The sequence below is a fragment of the Clinocottus analis genome, unplaced genomic scaffold (assembly GCF_023055335.1).
Source record: "Clinocottus analis isolate CAN_PGR_092001 unplaced genomic scaffold, fCliAna1.0.p SCAF_15, whole genome shotgun sequence".
Classification (NCBI taxonomy): domain Eukaryota; kingdom Metazoa; phylum Chordata; class Actinopteri; order Perciformes; family Cottidae; genus Clinocottus; species Clinocottus analis.
In genome coordinates, this window is record NW_027175876.1 from 12,604,054 (window position 1) to 12,620,192 (window position 16,139).

The window sequence follows — 16,139 nt, forward strand, 5'->3', positions numbered from 1 at the left end:
GCCTCAAATCACGCTGCGCACACACACACTCGTTTGGCCGTTTGTCTATTTAGCTGTAATCCTCTAAAGGACGCTCTTTCAAATTCAAAATTGCTTTGTTGGCATCCTGACAGGAAAGATACCTTCGTTGTAGAGGAACCGCAGTCGGGGGATTTCCACTTCCGAAGGCGCAGCATCCTCTTCTCACATCATGAATAGGCGTTTCATTAAGTTTGTAAGCAATGACGCCTTAAAGAAACGTAAAGCTCAGAGTGCATCCTTTACTTGAGAAAAACACTCATTTAAAATCATAGAATAACTTTGAAATCCTTCAGGGGAATACCATCTACACAATCCTCTGTGATTATTTTACAGATTTGCACGTTTCAAGACTGCATATTGTGGTTTTCGTGTCTCCACTCGTCTTTTTTATTGTGTTTTACATTGTTTTCCTCACGTTTGCTCTCATATTACTGCGATACTTTGCCATCAAGTTTGACTTCACTGGAATGGCACAGGATCATTTCCGTCCTAGTTCAGTTTTTTTTCTTTTTTTATCGCTGAGAGCAAGAATATAACGCCTATTAGTTTTGAGCACACGCTCGCTTTGTAATGTCCACAAGCTCCCTCAGAGATCTAAGGCTTTCTGAGACGACTCTAATGGCAGTTACAATGAAATATGAGACCAGTTTTACGGCTGAACCTTAACGTATGCACACACACATGCTGTGTCAGCACTGTGTTACATATGATTATACCAGAACTGGCTGCGTTTATATTTGTTAACACATTCTTGTTCCGCAGTAGAAGTCTGTGCAAAGGGAAACGTCAACATCTCCGCAATACATTTGCACCTACATGCGCGTACAGCGTCGATAGCCCTGGGCGTCTAGTTCAGCCTGCTGTTTCACATCCAGCACTGGCTGTGCTGGAGCCTGTGCATTGTGTGTTTGTGTAAGAGAGAGTGGTTTCCTTAGGCCAGCAACCGTGAGAGAAGCCTAAAACACAATAAGGGGCAGAGCGTTATTCATGAGCCAGGAAGTAGGCACGTTTCCTGGAAAAAAACGTATGCCTTTTGGTGATTATTATCGGGGGGAAAAAGAACTTCCTCAAAAATAAGCTGCATTTAAAACCAGGTAAATGAAAATAATGACCTGCAAGTTTATGAATTGAATATCTTTTCGAGAACGGACTCCGCACACAGTCATCTTTCAACGAACGTTTTTAGGAAATGGTGTTATTGAAGTCGTTAGCAGTGCACAAAAGTACGAGAAAGCGGTTTGAACGGCAGGTCAGCGAATGACAAAGCAAGCCCCTTTTCTTGTCGTCACACAACCTGCTGACACACTGCACTTCCTGGCTCTCAGCCAGTGTTGCTTCTGTTCTCCCGTGACAGTCAAGGCTGCTGAACACCTTACTGCACAGGCTTTGGTTGCTAATGACTGCTTTCAGTTTTTTAATTTTTTACTCTAATTATAATCATAAAGGAGCATTTGAATCTGTTGGCTCGACATGAATGAACTGTCTTCTTCAATGCCAAACATATTCACAGTGAACAGGTTTTTGTACGCATGTAAACATTAACACACTGACGGTAGAATATTATGCACTGCAACCATCCACCTCGGGTCAACAGTTTTTAAAACACTCGTTATTGACTCATTGTCATTTCTCTGTCTTGAACAGGACTTGGAGTTCCACGGCGTGATGCGGTTCTACTTCCAGGACCGCGTTGCCGGCAACTTTGCCACCAAGTGCATCAGAGTGTCCAGCACAGCGACAACGCAGGACGTCATCGAGACGCTCGCCGAGAAGTTCAGACCCGACATGAGGATGCTTTCCTCGCCGAAATACTCCCTGTATGAGGTCCACGTCAGTGGCGGTGAGTCCAGTGGGCTCGGGATGAGACGGAGCTATCTTACCAATTCAATGAATAATAATAATAATATGACAAAGTTGACTCTGAGAACAACTAGTGTCTGTGATTGTGTGTTTTAGAAGAGCGTCAGCTGGACCTGGACGAGAAGCCTCTTGTTGTTCAGCTGAACTGGAACAAAGACGACAGGGAAGGGCGCTTCGTCCTGAAGAACGAGAACGACATCCTCCTTAAGGTCGGCTGCTCGCTCTGTTGTTGTCCTTGCCTGTCGGTATTTGCAGACATCTTTGTGTACTTCATCAGGATGATTGGACAAACTTATTAAGTTGCGATGCTTCTGGTCCATTGTGGTAGAAATGACAAGCTATATGTTTCTATTATACAAATTATTACACAAATTCCCCTTTTCATCATATTGTGTCTGTATTTTCATCTCAAGTCTGTCAAAAAGCCTTCTACTATCATGCCTCACTGCATACGTATATAAATAAGGTTTAAAACCAAATGAAAACGCTTCATTAGACTTGACTTAATCAGATGTTATTTTGAGAGATGATTGATGGGAAAACCCATCTTGTCCTCCTCCAGTTTGTTCCCTCATTTATACATTCAGAAATGAGTACGTCATCAGAACTGAAGTCGGCTTCTCCTCGGAGTCGCTTGGAGCACTTCATTGACTCTTCTTCCCCTCTCTACCAGAAGAGTCAGAGTAATGGTCCAGAGAAGGAGAAGGATGGCGTGATCCAGAACTTCAAGAGGACTTTATCCAAAAAGGAGAAGAAGAAGGAAAAGAAGAGGGAGAAGGAGTTCGCCCGGATCCCCGATGGAGACGAGCAGGCGCTCCCCCGGGAAGACGGGTAGGACACGCGCGCTCATCCATCTTTCTGTCTTCCCCTTATACATCCTCTCAGCCCTTGGAGAGGATCTAGTTTTTTGTGTTTTTTTTTAATGCCAAGAAAAGCACAGAAAGCTCCAAAAGTGGAAAGAATCAACTTAGACCTTTCTGTTCCTCTATCTATCTTATTTTTTCCCCCTCACTCATTCTGTCACTTCCCACACGTCATTTGTCTCCCTCGTTCCATGGTTTAGGGAAAACAGTCGCCTGGCGGCAGAGGTTTACAAAGACATGCCGGAGACCAGCTTCACCAGGACGATCTCCAACCCAGAGGTGGTGATGAAGAGGAGGCGCCAGCAGAAACTGGAGAAACGCATGCAGGAGTTCATGAGCAGTGATGGGAGGCCCGACTCAGGTACTTGAACCGTTTGTGGAGCTTTGCATGACCCCTTAAAAAAAATAATATATACACACACACACACCCGTGTGTCCAGACAATTTCCTTCCCAACCCAGCTTGAGCTCTGAACAGCCATCATGCATGTCTGTCAGACGGGGGAAAAACTAGCCAATGACATCACCGTACCCCTCTGAGACAGAACCGCGTCGAGGCACAGATCCAGATAAGGGTATGAAGAAACTTTCGCTGGAGCTTGATTGGATTCTTTATGATGAAATAGAGGGAGTTTCAAACCACTTTTCCCTACAGCTGGCTGTGTGCCCAGATTCAGCACGTCGGCCGTAGTCGAAGGAGTGATGAAGAGCTTGACGATTCCTTTCCTCCAGAGCTTCCCTGCAAGAGATTGGTGAACTTGTTATAAGGACAACCATCTCTGCAGCACCTCCAAGTTAAAGACATATAATGGCCTGCCAAAACAAAAGAGCACTTAAGCATTCTGAGACAAATGGGAGTACAATTATTTTGTTAGATGAGGCTAAAAATGTAACTCTTTGGCCTGGTTCCAGACCTTTGAACAAACGCCCACAGCTTAAAAAGATTTGGCGGTGTGCTCGCTCGGACAGTTAGGTCCTGGGGTTAGAGGAACAGTTGACCAGAGAAAGGATGTCACAAATGAAAGGTAGCAGAAGGTGCAGACATGCTTGAATGACAATGATGCTGTTGTAAGAAGAGTAACTAAAAAGGAACGAGGTCTTCGTGCTGAACCTGATGTTGTTAGCGCCCAGCTAATAACATCCCTACTATGTAGCACGGATGTTATTAGCACCCAGCTAATAACATCCCTGCTATGTAGCACGGCTTTGGTGGAAAGTGCAGGGATGCCTCACAGTAGCCGGAGCCAAAAAAGACTCATCAGGATTTAGGGAACAACAAGTAGGGCCAAATCTAAAAACCTCCAGAGTGAGTATGACATCATGCAAAGATTCAGACTCGGTTTGGCTTTGGAAACAGGTCCCGATGTCCTCGTGTGACTTCAAGAAAATCCAGCCATGGACCGCAGCCAAAGTCAGCAGAGCGACTCGAACGTCACAGCTCGCTGACGCTTTTTGTCCGGCATTCTGCAGCTGTAATCGCCACCAGTGGTACTTGCGTACATTCAGTTTGCGTCGGCTGGTCCACAGAATGTTGACCCACACCAAAAGAAGCGTGCACGCGTTGAATGAATGAAACAAACACGCTGGCTGGTCTCGTGACTCACACATCAACCAATCACTCTGCCAGACAGACAGATGGACAAGTGAACCCGACTCTAAAAACTGCTTTAACTGCTGTCCACACGGTGGGACAGGGTGGCTTGTGGTTAGACAATGACGTTGTTGCAGCAGTAACTAGCTATTTTAAACAAGCTCCTTTTATGTAATGCTTCTCGAAAACCCCGCTCTGCTTTTGCTGAAGACTCCCATGTGGGTTTTACGAAGGCGATCATTTCTCGTTGACACATCACGGTCACACGGCTACGCGTGTCTCCGGATGAAAGTGCGGTACGTTAAATATATTTTATGAGCGCCACAGTGACTCTCCCTCCATCTGCAGACTCCATCTTTGTTGAAGGAAAATGTAATTCAGCACTTTACATTTCCTGTTCTGTGTATTCATGTCATACGTTCACGTCAGCGTGGCTGCACAGAAACATGGTGGTTTCTATGTTCCTGAAGAACCGATCATTACCTTTATTGATCGGCGTGGATGGTGTTGGAGCTAAAGAAGACGTATTATTATCGAGTGTTGGGTGTATCACCTCGAGGCGGTCGACACGCTGCCGGCTTGGAGAAGCAGACCTAAGACACGGGAGCAAAGCAATGCTTTGGATGGGGATGACAGCAAACCATACACGCCACCTGAAGACAAAGAAATCAATATCATTTCAAGTGTATGCTATATTTACAATGTTTTCACAGCTTTACCCTGCTGTCAGACAGCCGATTCCCCCCACTCGTAGAGGAATAAAGCAGCACAGGCATTTTATCAGAAAGGTGCAATTACTAGCAAAATGTGTGTTTCGTTCTTTCCTGCAGGAGGCACTTTGCGGATATACGCCGACAGTCTGAAGCCCAACATCCCATACAAGACCATCTTACTCTCCACGAGAGACGCGGCAGACTTTGCCGTGGTGGAGGCGCTGGAGAAGTACGGGCTGGAGAAGGAGAACCCCGGAGAGTACTGCATCGCCCGGGTAACCACACTCATCCGTCTCACTGCAGCTCCGTCACCTTTTATCTGTGATGAACTAATCTTTAAAAAAAACAAAACACTTCCACCACAGCACAAATCAAAACCATCAAGTCTGTTCTGTTCCAGTACGACTTTGAGGAAAACTTGGCTTTGGTAATATGCAAGTTGTTTGTGATTCACAAGCTTCTCCAGCTGCAGTGGATATTGTTCAACAGATGTTGAGCCGTATTGAGTATATCTATTTGATCGCAGCTTATTTGTCATGATTCGACATGCAAATTTGACATTGAAAAACGGAGTGTACTGCCGACCACTGCCCACTTCTTAACACCTACACCCTCTTAGCTCTCCGCTACACACAACCTCTATCTTCCTGTGTCGTCAATAAACACATCTCCATCATCCATCTTCCTTTTGAGAGTGTCTTTGCAGAGAACGGCCAAGGACACACACGCACTCGCACTCACACACACACACACACGCACACTTCACCGGACGGTCAGATTGAAACAGAATGCTGCTTGGCACTAAAACCTTTGGGAGGAATGCAATTGCTTTCAGACTGAGTGCTGTAGCAGCAGCAGCAGCAGCAGCAGCAGCAGCAGATGCTCTATGTCTGCGTTTGTATGTGTCTGTCTTTTGGTGTGTGTGTGGGTTTGGGTGCGTGTGTGCGTGCGTACCGGTGAACTTGGCTGCCCTCTCGACAGCCTCTCCCATATCCATCTTCTCGGATGGACTGTGGCTATGGCCAATCATATGAAATAACTGCTGCTCCCACAGCCAATACACGGAAAGACACTCCTGGGACTACACACGCACACGCACATGACCAGCATACGCACACATACACACGCACACATACACACACTTGATAGTCAGTAGCAATTTGCTGAAGAGAGTAAAGCGCAGGGAAAGTCCATTAGGTTAGTGAGCATGAGGAATAAGCACGAGTATTCTAGCTAGTAGCATGTCAGCTTGTGTGTGTTTCTGGAGGATGTTAACTGAGACGAGGCTGAACTGGATGAAGGGCTGTAGGACTTCAGTCAGCGCTGCAAAGGAATGCAGATCAACTGCCATATTACAGCATAATTTTATTAGGGAGGGAGAACCTACATCTCTGGTCTTTGTTCTCAAAACCGGTTTACACTGTTTGTAATGACTCATCATGCTGACTTAAAAATGTGTCTTCTAAGATCAAGGAGTCATCTCCATTTATATCCAGTGTACACGGTATACCAGACAACCTAATGCATTGAATAAAGTTTCGTCATGTTTAATTTTCTAATCAAATCACGACACATGAAATACATTAACTAAGACTCTTTATCCTTAAATTATGAATTCTTTTGGAGACATTATTTAACTTAATGGTTTGGTCATAGCCTGAGAAACAAACTTCATTGTTGCCACTTGTTAAAATAGCACTGCGAACATTTGCATACACAATCTTTTTTTGGCTCCCTTGTTTGTGTTTTATAAGGGAAACGAATTTCAATTTTCCCGCAATATTTGCAAACTCCGATACTGCATAGTCACACAGAGTCACTGGCAGAATTGGGTGCATTTAATTGCTTAAGTGACTGATTTGTTTTCTGTGTTTTCTTCGCAGCAAGATGATAAGTCGGGCAAGGAGGTGATTCTGGACGATTCTGAGTGTCCATTGCAGATCTTCAGGGACTGGCCTGCTGACAGAGGTCACACACACACACACACACACACGCACACGCATGCACGAACATGCTTTCTCTCACACACACCTCACAAACATTTTTTTGAGCTTAGTTCTCTGATACTCAGCTACTCTTCTCTTGGCCTCTACCGCCCCCTCCTGCTGCCTTACGGCCACTACAGCTGTGTTTGTCGCTTCTCACCTCCGTACCTCCACTCTTATAGGACATTTCAGTGTGACATGCTGAAGCTTTTATTGTGTTGTGTATCAGGAGCACTGGTGTTCCAGCTGAAGAAGAGGCCGCCCGACTACCAAGGGAGGAAGGGAAGGAAAGTGGACGACAAAGGCCTGCGAGGAAAGGACGGCAGCAGCAGCTCACTGCCGCCTGAGAAACTGCCTTACTTGGTGGAGCTGAGTCCAGGTAGAACCTCCACACACAACACCCTCAATGTCTGCTGCTGCATCTGTGACATCTTAGCTCTGGTATCCCGTCCGTCGCTTCTCGGATGAGCACTGCTGCTGTGACAGACAGCAGGGCAGCTGCAGTAGATGACATTCAGGGTTACTCAAAGGTTACACGTGCTAATGTGAGTAAATCACGTGTGTTCTGTTCCCTCCAGCCTGGGATTTCCACTCCCTGTATGAAAATGACAGCAGAGGGTTAAGACTTGCTGCAGTATATTTTGTAGGCAGCTCTTAAAATGAGCTCAGTTCACCTGTAGGTGATGCTGTATGCTACCGCTGCTTAAAATAGCTGCAGCTACATTCCTTGATGCTGCCAGAGCAGATGCTATTTTAATATTATACGCCACAAAAAATGCATTATTTATTTTGTAAATTATACTTATTCTTGAAAGCATCTTTTAACTCAAATACTAGTATTACGTTTAATCAAACATAAAAATGTGAGCTTATACCTGATCCAATTTGGAGGGAAATATTAGACATTTCCTCAATATTTAAATAATGTCTATGGATCTAGTTTTGTGCAGTTTTTTTTAGCTTCATCGACGGATGTATTAACAATCCAATGCAGAGTTCAACTGAATTTGAATCTGCATTAAAAATCCTGCACCAGAAGTGTAAATATAGTGACCCAGTTCAACAAGAAGAATATGCCAGAATCATGGAGCTACAGTTGATATCAGACTGTTTTATGAACACCCACTGAATAAAAAGCTTAATCAAAACGTACTCTGAACCCCAAGAAGCTTTGAAGTGTTTAAAAAATACAAAAAAAAACAAAAAAAAACTCCGGTCACATTTTACTCACTGTGGCCTCGTTTTTCTCTGCAATATATAAGTCGGTACAATCATTGCTGGAAGTGGGTAGAACTAAACTAAACTCTCTTGTCATTGATCATTTATTTATACAAAAATGTAAGAATTCACTCGTGGCCTCCCAGTTGCGCCAAGGACCCCAGAATTGATTTGTTTAAACAGGACCTGGTTGGTGTTAGCTGATTCATTTATGGTGAGATTTTAATTGAGAGATGTAGAATAGTGATTTCTTAACACACACACATTAGGTTTGTGCTATTTGTACGCCCATACGCCTCTGTGAGAAAAGGAGGGATATTGATATCTGAATTAGAAGCAGACTTGGTAGGTTGAGAGGCTTCGAGGACAACAAAAGGTAAGTCGCAACAACAAAAAACTCCTGAAACATGTGGAGAAATTACTGTGATGATTAAAGAAGGGAGGGGGTGGGGGGGATGCGGCATCTTGGGGAAACGACAACTTAACCTTGCTAAATGTGACCAGCCCTAACAGCTTGTTTCTTGCTACTGATCCCTCTCTCTTTCGCTTCCTCTTTGTCTGCCATGCGCATCACATCATTCACTTATTCTGGGCCGATAGCGACTCAAACACTTCTCAGTCCAGTCTAAGAATATACTAACACATCTACATCGTTCCCTGTCAGGTTGATGGTGGGGGGGTTGTTCATAGTCTCTGGAAAAGATGGAAAATTGATTTGGTGGCTCTAATAAATAATGGGTGTATGTGACGATGAGTGAGTGAGGGAGTGTGTGTCCTGCGTCCTTGATAACCAATTTAGATCAAAACCAAATGGCTTTGATTCATGTGTGTGTGTGTGTGTGTGTGTGTGTGTGTGTGTGTGTGTGTGTGTGTGTGAGAGAGGCTGTGGAGGAATAATTGCAGCTGCGGTTACCTGCAGCTGAAATATATGTAGGTCATCCTTTTAAAGTTAATTTAGCGTTAGAGCATACTGTCTGGTAACATAGTATTGCATTAAATCGCAAAAGTAGACAGTGAAAGGTGCTCAGACACTGTGTGTGTGTGTGTGTGTCTTTGTGTGTTTGTGTGTGCGCGCTTGTATGCCTCCATCCAAATAATGGGTTAACAAGGTATTGCTGCATTTTTCCTCCTTGCTGCGTTTTCACCCTCTGCTATGTGTCTTTCTTTCCCACCTTCTTATGGCATGGGGTGTTTGTCTGTATGTTTGTGTGTGTGCGCGCGTGCGTGTGGGGCCTTGTGCATGTGTCCTTCTACCTCCGCACCTGCCTGCCTGTTTGCCTAGGGCGAGGGAATCACTATGCCTACTACGCCTATCGGCACCACGAAGGTAAAAACACCACACCGCCTCTGTGTCTGTTGGAATGGCTGATGGGATTGTTGCGAGGGGGTGCAGTGACTCCCCAGTTGGAAGTCGGCATCGCCCTGGTTCCCTCGACAAAACGCCAATGGGGCTTTCTTTTGGCTTTGGGCTTATTTTGAAACAAGCTCTGTGGCATAGCAAGTCTCTTCACGAGCATCATTTTATTTTTTGGGATGCGTGAACACAATTGCCAGAAATTCAAAGCTAACGCGAGGCTATAAGTGAACTACATCACGGTCACATGACCTCACGTCACCACCGCTAAGGTAAAGGCAGACTTTTAATTGTCAGATTTGGCCACGCCTTCTTTGAGACCCACGATGGGTATTTAGTACAACAATAATTCTAATGATTATTAATAATTCTCAAGCGTGTGTTAACTACAGAGCTTATTTCAGGCATCAAACCAAAAACACATTCAAGAAAACACATTGACCTTGAGACGAGGGAACCTGAAGCATTAAAAAAAAAATGCAATACAGCGATTAGCAATTTAAAGTCTTCAGTTCATTTATTTTGTCAGTTTAAAGTACTTCTTTGACATTTTGCAATAAATGTGCTGAGAGATAGATGAGAGGACGATAAATATAAAGCCACTGCTAATTAACTTAGCATAAAGACTGGGAACGGGGGAAAATAGCTAGCCTGGCTCTGTCCAAGGGCCGCTACATCCACCTATGCTAAGCTCGAACGAGCCAAGTTTTATCTTTATCGTACGGGTATGAGAGTCGTATCAATGTCGCCGCCTAACTCGCAGCGAGAAAGTAAATGAGTGAATTTTCCCCCAATTGACAAATTAGACTTTTAGAATACACATCTGTGCTTAAAAAAACGTTTTTAAGACATAGTAAAAGTAGTTATTGGAAACTTCATATTCCTTTTTTTGATAGCTGTACTAAAATTATACTGAAACACAAATCATTTTTAAATGCTTTTAAGATTTCAAACCTCACACTCAACTGTCTCTGCTAGTAAAGTGCACTCTTAAACAAGAATGTTTGAGAAAGATTTGATGTAGAAAGCTAGAAATCAAGCAGTGCTTTTAGAGTAGTACACTTAAGTGTGAACATGAAGCGTGTTGTTGAACCTCAACGGTGCTCTCACAGATGCATAGTTGCCTCATTAAATCACTGCGAAGGCCACGCTGTCCTGGTAGCCTTTTTTTAGATGCTATTATGGTATGTTTTTATGATACCCTTTTATGTTCTCCTTCCCACAGAGCAGCCAATGTTTCCCTTTTTTCTTTGGTGAACTAATATGCTGCTTTGCTTTCTTACTAAACTTCTGTTTTTACTAATAATCAACAATTGCTCTGCAGCCCAACCACCGCCCCCTGTTTATTTTGCCACATTAGCAGCGTATAGCCCACTGTACTGCCATCTGGTTTCGGCTCTTTCCTCTCAGCTGTGTGGACCGTCGACGCGAGTGTGCGAGGCTGATCGTGTAAACCGCAGTTTTCTTGTGACGTGAGGAGATGCCCAGTGCTAAATGTTTGAATGTGTTTTGTGCGCGCGTCTAGACGGGTCCGACTCCCGGGACAAACCAAAGCTGTACCGGCTTCAGCACAGCATCACCGAGGTCGGCTCGGACTGCACAGATGACGGAGCCATCCAGGTAACCACGTCACACGAAACGCTTGTTGTGTCAATGTGGGTGAATAAAGAGTGTGTTCGCCTGCCTTTTTGGGTGGGGAAATGCACTTTTTGGGTTCATATTTACATTTCTTAATACTGGAGGTTAGAGTGAGTATACAAGCAAATCCTCAGCATTTACAGACATGTATTACTGGACATGGATCATTAGTTTACAAAGTTTTATTGTTTATCCATGTATATTGTGACTTTCACCATCTGCCTGACAAAGGGCTCTTATTTGCCCTTCCAGTCTTTGAAAAACCCCCTCCTCCTTTCCCCCACCCCAGATGGCACATGGGTAAGACAACCAAACAAAACAACAAACGCCATACTTAATAAATGATAACGTTAGATCCCCGTAGAGCGCTCAAATTAGTGTCAATAGTAGATGCGATGCTAACCACCATTCAACTAAGAAGTGGGGCCGCCGTCACTGGAGAAAAAATAAACACTGCTTACATATTTTTTTTAATCTTTTTGGTAAGTGCACAAGTCAAAAACAACACAGAGGACATGTAATCCGATTTCCCAGCAAAACTAAACTCACATTTTCCGTGAAGTGCTGTATGTCGTTAACGCATGAGCTTCTTCCTGGTGACATACCTGCCATTCTTTTGTTGTTTTTTTTTGTCTCCAGCTGCTCGGCCAGGGGATCCTGCCCCACCACTGCAACCTCATGCACAGTGAAGGCATGGTGACCGTGACGCCTCACGGCCCGGACGCCGACACCTTTGTCGACGGGCAACGAGTCAACGAGACCACGGTGCTGCGTTCGGGCTCCACCCTCCAGTTTGGTTCCGCGCACGTCTTTAAGTTTGTGGACCCCATGTTCGACCAGGGAGGGAAGAGAGAGCCAGCCGCCATGATGAGGAGCCGACACAAGTCTGGGTGAGGAGAAGGGGAGGGAGGGGGGTGGTCTTCACCTCTAAAGCACCGCCACTCTTGTTCTTCCACACCCCCCTTTTATTCTGCCTCTCATCCTTCTTACTCACTGTTTCTCTGAACATAAAAGAAGAGGGTGTTGTTGTAGATGAAGGGAGGAGAGTATGAGGTTTGGAGTTGGCGGGCAGAGCGAGAGAGATGAAGGGAAGGAAAAGAGGGAGGAGGGAAGTCTTGGGGTTGGACCGACAGGGGAGAGTGAGGAAATGAGAGGAGAGGAAGAGCGGAGGTCTAGGGTTATGGCAGGCGGGCTGCCCTCTAATCTGATCAGCATGGCGTTGGGTGTGGCCTCCTGCTCGCTGTCGTTTCACACACTTCACAGGAGAAAGAAAGAGGGAGCACACCAGATAAGCAGGGAAGAGCGTACGTGAGCTGGCTGGGGATGAGGGAAAGACAAGAAAGAGAGGTTTTGAATTGGAAGTGAATGGCCCTCTAATTACTCAATGGATGACTAACACCGCAAGAGAGAGAGAGGTGTGTACTGTAAGTAGCTGACGCTGTAACTCACCGCTCTGTGTGTGTTTCTGCATGAATTGGTTCTTTCAAATGATCCAAGACTAGAAGTATTCTGGTTTCTCTGGTGTAACCTGTCCTGTGTAGTTTTTAATCCCACCATGTAACTTTCTGAAGGGTTTAACATATTTAGAGCTGATGGCAGAGTGTACATTGTCTTTTTAGATGCTTTATTGCACCAGAAAGCGATACACACGTGAAATATTTTGAAGACAAAACAAGTACAAAACATTAATTGTCTTGAATATTATGTTTGCTTGTCTGCGTGTTCAGTGGTGATTTGGATGGACACAAAATAACACAACATTGTTGCGTTCACATAGAGAGAATATTTGACTGAGAGAATTGAAGAGTGACACGACGTTAATCACATATTTAGCCGTGCGGTCTGTAATGGGGCCCCTCCCCCCTCGGCGTCTGTTGTACAGGTTTGCATTCCAGCCAAAAACCTCGTCAGGTGACTTTGATTAACACCTTCAGCAGCCGTTTCCAGTGGACTTACGTTTTGTGTTAGGTCTTCGTTTGTTACTAATATGTAATATTCAGGCCATCAATTTCAATTACACCATCACCTTTTTTTTCTGTTTCAGCACGAGGTGCTGATTGGCCCGTGGGGCTCTTTAAGGCTAGTCGTCTACTTAGTATGCAATCTGATTAGTTACTACTCTATTTTGATTTGAAATAGTTAGCTCTTAACTTTTTTTTAATGCATATTTGATATATTCTGATGACCATGTATGTGAAATGGCCCTTTTTTTGCTTTGATGAAGGCACAGATACATAAAGTGATAATATGCCGGTGTTTACAGCTGGTCTCATGGCTAAAATGTGATTAAAACGGCAAACGGCATACTCAGCAACTTCAGGGAGGAGCTGCTCTTACTGTCACAGACCTCTATGAGTTGAGGCATTTATGAGTTTTTCTTGACTCTGTTTAAGTGGGAGGCATTTTACTATTCCCTATAAAAGTCTTTATATATCTGGCGAGTAACATTAACGCCGGCCTCCGTTTGTCAAGCCTTATGTGGTGGACGTGGATCCCTGTGGTTGTCTGGGCCGCTTTCCAATGTTCTGCTGTGTAAACTTACAAGGGTACCTATTGCACTTGAGCTGGAGACGCATCATGATGTTTGGAACGATTAGAGCCACGGTTTGGCGCAAACGGCAGATTTATTTTCTTTTTTTGTTGTAAGAACGCAGCTATTTGGCATCAGGTGCTGCTGGCAGTGGAACAGATGATCTTGTAGCATCTGAGCGTTTCGAACTTTAATCTACCAGATGTCTGTAAAGAAACATAATCTGCCCGCGGCGTTTGTTTTGATTGGACGTTGCCAGCTTCCCCTTATCTGGGATGTTTTTGAAGCTAAATATTTCTCAAACATTCTAAAGTCTAGTCAATAAACATGGCGCTTCGGTTTGCTCGTTGGTTTGACTTGGCTGTGATTGACAGAACAATCAGGCTTTAGCTGTGTGTGTGTGTGTGTGTGTGTGTGTGTGTGTGTGTGTGTGTTGATGTTGTACTGTTTATCTGACATTGATGACCTCATGGCATGTGGGGCGTGAAAAGCCGAAGCTTGTCTTTTTAACGTAACTGCTGTCAAACTCAATTACTGTCACTTAAACACACACACACACACACACACACACACACACACACAAACACAAACTTGTCGTGCTAGCTTTGATGCAAATAGTGCTCAGTCAGGTCTGCCAACTTGGCCTCTGTACATCTAATTAGACTGTTAAATAAGTGTGTGTTTTTATTAAGCAAACACTTCTATCTGCATGTGTTAGTGAGCCGTTCATTTTCTGCATCTCTGATCCAGCTTTCCTCCTCCCAGACGAAAAGTTAGATAAGTGAGGGTGTGTGTGTGTGTGTGTGTGTGTCTGGATTAAGTCTGAGCTCTTGTCGTTGTCAGTAATGAAAAGTCAGATGTGGAGAGTACAGCTCCGCAACTAAACCGCTGCATTTCTGTGTTTCTGCTGCAGCAGCGTGCCAGAAACCACCTTCGACCTTCACGGAGACGTCCACAGCGGAGCTGCACTGCCCACCAGCAAGGTAACACATAAACACACACACGTGTATATAACAGATTTAAATTAGTATTGTATTGTAGCATTAGTTGGATGGTCAAAATCAGAAGATGGAAAGAATCCCAAGTTGTGAAAATTATATATTTTTACGAAGATAAATTGAGCATGCGCTTGCTATAGTAATGCCCTTAATTATTTACCATATTGACTAATCTGTTTATTACTTTCCTGATTAATCAGTTCACTGTCGCCTGTTTGTATGTTCGCAATGTGTTAAAAGCTGTTTTATACATGTACTAATTGTAGATTTTATTGAACAAATAGACCAGAAAACTGTAAAAACAGTGTCTTTTGCATGTTGCGTAAGCTACTTGTTCGTAGTTCTGAGAGTGTGACTGAAGCTTCTACATTGTATTTATACTGTACAGTAAAATTAAACGTTGGTGAAGCTGCTTGACAGTGTGTGTGTGTGTGTGTGTGTGTGTGTGTGTGTGTGTGTGTGTGTGCGCGCAGAGCTCAGGGAAGCTGGAGATGGAGCGCGGCATGGTCAAACCCATGATCAGAGGAGAGCAGCAGGACAGCAGGTGAGACGCTCTTCTTCGTCCATCTTCGTCCTCTCTCCAGGCCTCTTCTCAGTCTCTGCGTTTAGTGTTATTTTTCCTTCTCATGGTGTTATTTCGTCTCATCAGGTCTCAGGACATTTCAGTAGACAGAACCGAGCTGACTCTGCCAGCCGGCATCGAATTCAGAGACAACTGTAAGTATTAGTGTTTCTGTTCCGCTGTGTTAGTGAAACAGTCAATAGCTGGAAACTATTGAACCCTCTTTACAATGCTGGACTGATTCTGTTGACCTGACTGCTCGTCTGCAGTGGCATGGCATTAATGTCTTATACATGTGTGTGTGTGTGTATATATATATATCTATATATATATATATAGATATAGATATATATCTATCTGTATGTGCGTATATGTATACGGTAAAAATAATAATGTAGTAAATGTGGGTCACATTTCCCCTCACCCTGCTGGCGGTATACATTTCCAATGCAGAGTAAGTGTTTTGTTCCTTCTTACAGCTCTGCTTGATGACTTCAGGAAGACATTATTCATTTTCAGACATTAATACGACTTCCATAAACAGACGGCGAGAAAATGAGCAACGAGTCTCAGTCTCTAGATTGTATTTTTACGTTATAACGTGCCAGTCGTATTTGGCAGAAAATCAGCTGGATCAGTTTAAAGCCCCCAGGCTTTTGTTTCCTGTAATTGCACCATAATAACACAGTGAATATTTTCATTTTTAAAGATGATAAATTATGCACTTAGAGTATGGGGAAACCCATGCTCAATTTGACTTGTTTTCAGAAGAGCTGTTTTGGGGGATAAACGGTTAAAGCCAGTGTA

General features: G+C 44.1%; 1 protein-coding gene across 14 annotated transcripts in view; it reads left to right on the forward strand.

Moving 5' to 3' along the window:
* Positions 1-16,139, forward strand: part of afdna (afadin, adherens junction formation factor a) — an 87,719-nt gene that overhangs the window by 25,225 nt on the left and 46,355 nt on the right. For 11 of the 14 annotated variants that reach the window (XM_068577005.1, XM_068577012.1, XM_068577014.1 and 8 more), the window contains exons 2-14: positions 1,666-1,861; positions 1,978-2,090; positions 2,555-2,712; positions 2,945-3,105; positions 5,165-5,322; positions 6,931-7,015; positions 7,262-7,411; positions 9,533-9,577; positions 11,130-11,224; positions 11,882-12,132; positions 14,686-14,755; positions 15,244-15,314; positions 15,420-15,487. In XM_068577005.1, the coding sequence (XP_068433106.1) occupies positions 1,666-1,861; positions 1,978-2,090; positions 2,555-2,712; positions 2,945-3,105; positions 5,165-5,322; positions 6,931-7,015; positions 7,262-7,411; positions 9,533-9,577; positions 11,130-11,224; positions 11,882-12,132; positions 14,686-14,755; positions 15,244-15,314; positions 15,420-15,487 (1,621 nt within the window). The remainder of the gene's footprint in view (positions 1-1,665; positions 1,862-1,977; positions 2,091-2,554; positions 2,713-2,944; positions 3,106-5,164; positions 5,323-6,930; positions 7,016-7,261; positions 7,412-9,532; positions 9,578-11,129; positions 11,225-11,881; positions 12,133-14,685; positions 14,756-15,243; positions 15,315-15,419; positions 15,488-16,139) is intronic. The other 3 variants (XM_068577011.1, XM_068577021.1, XM_068577007.1) reach the window with 2 other exon arrangements.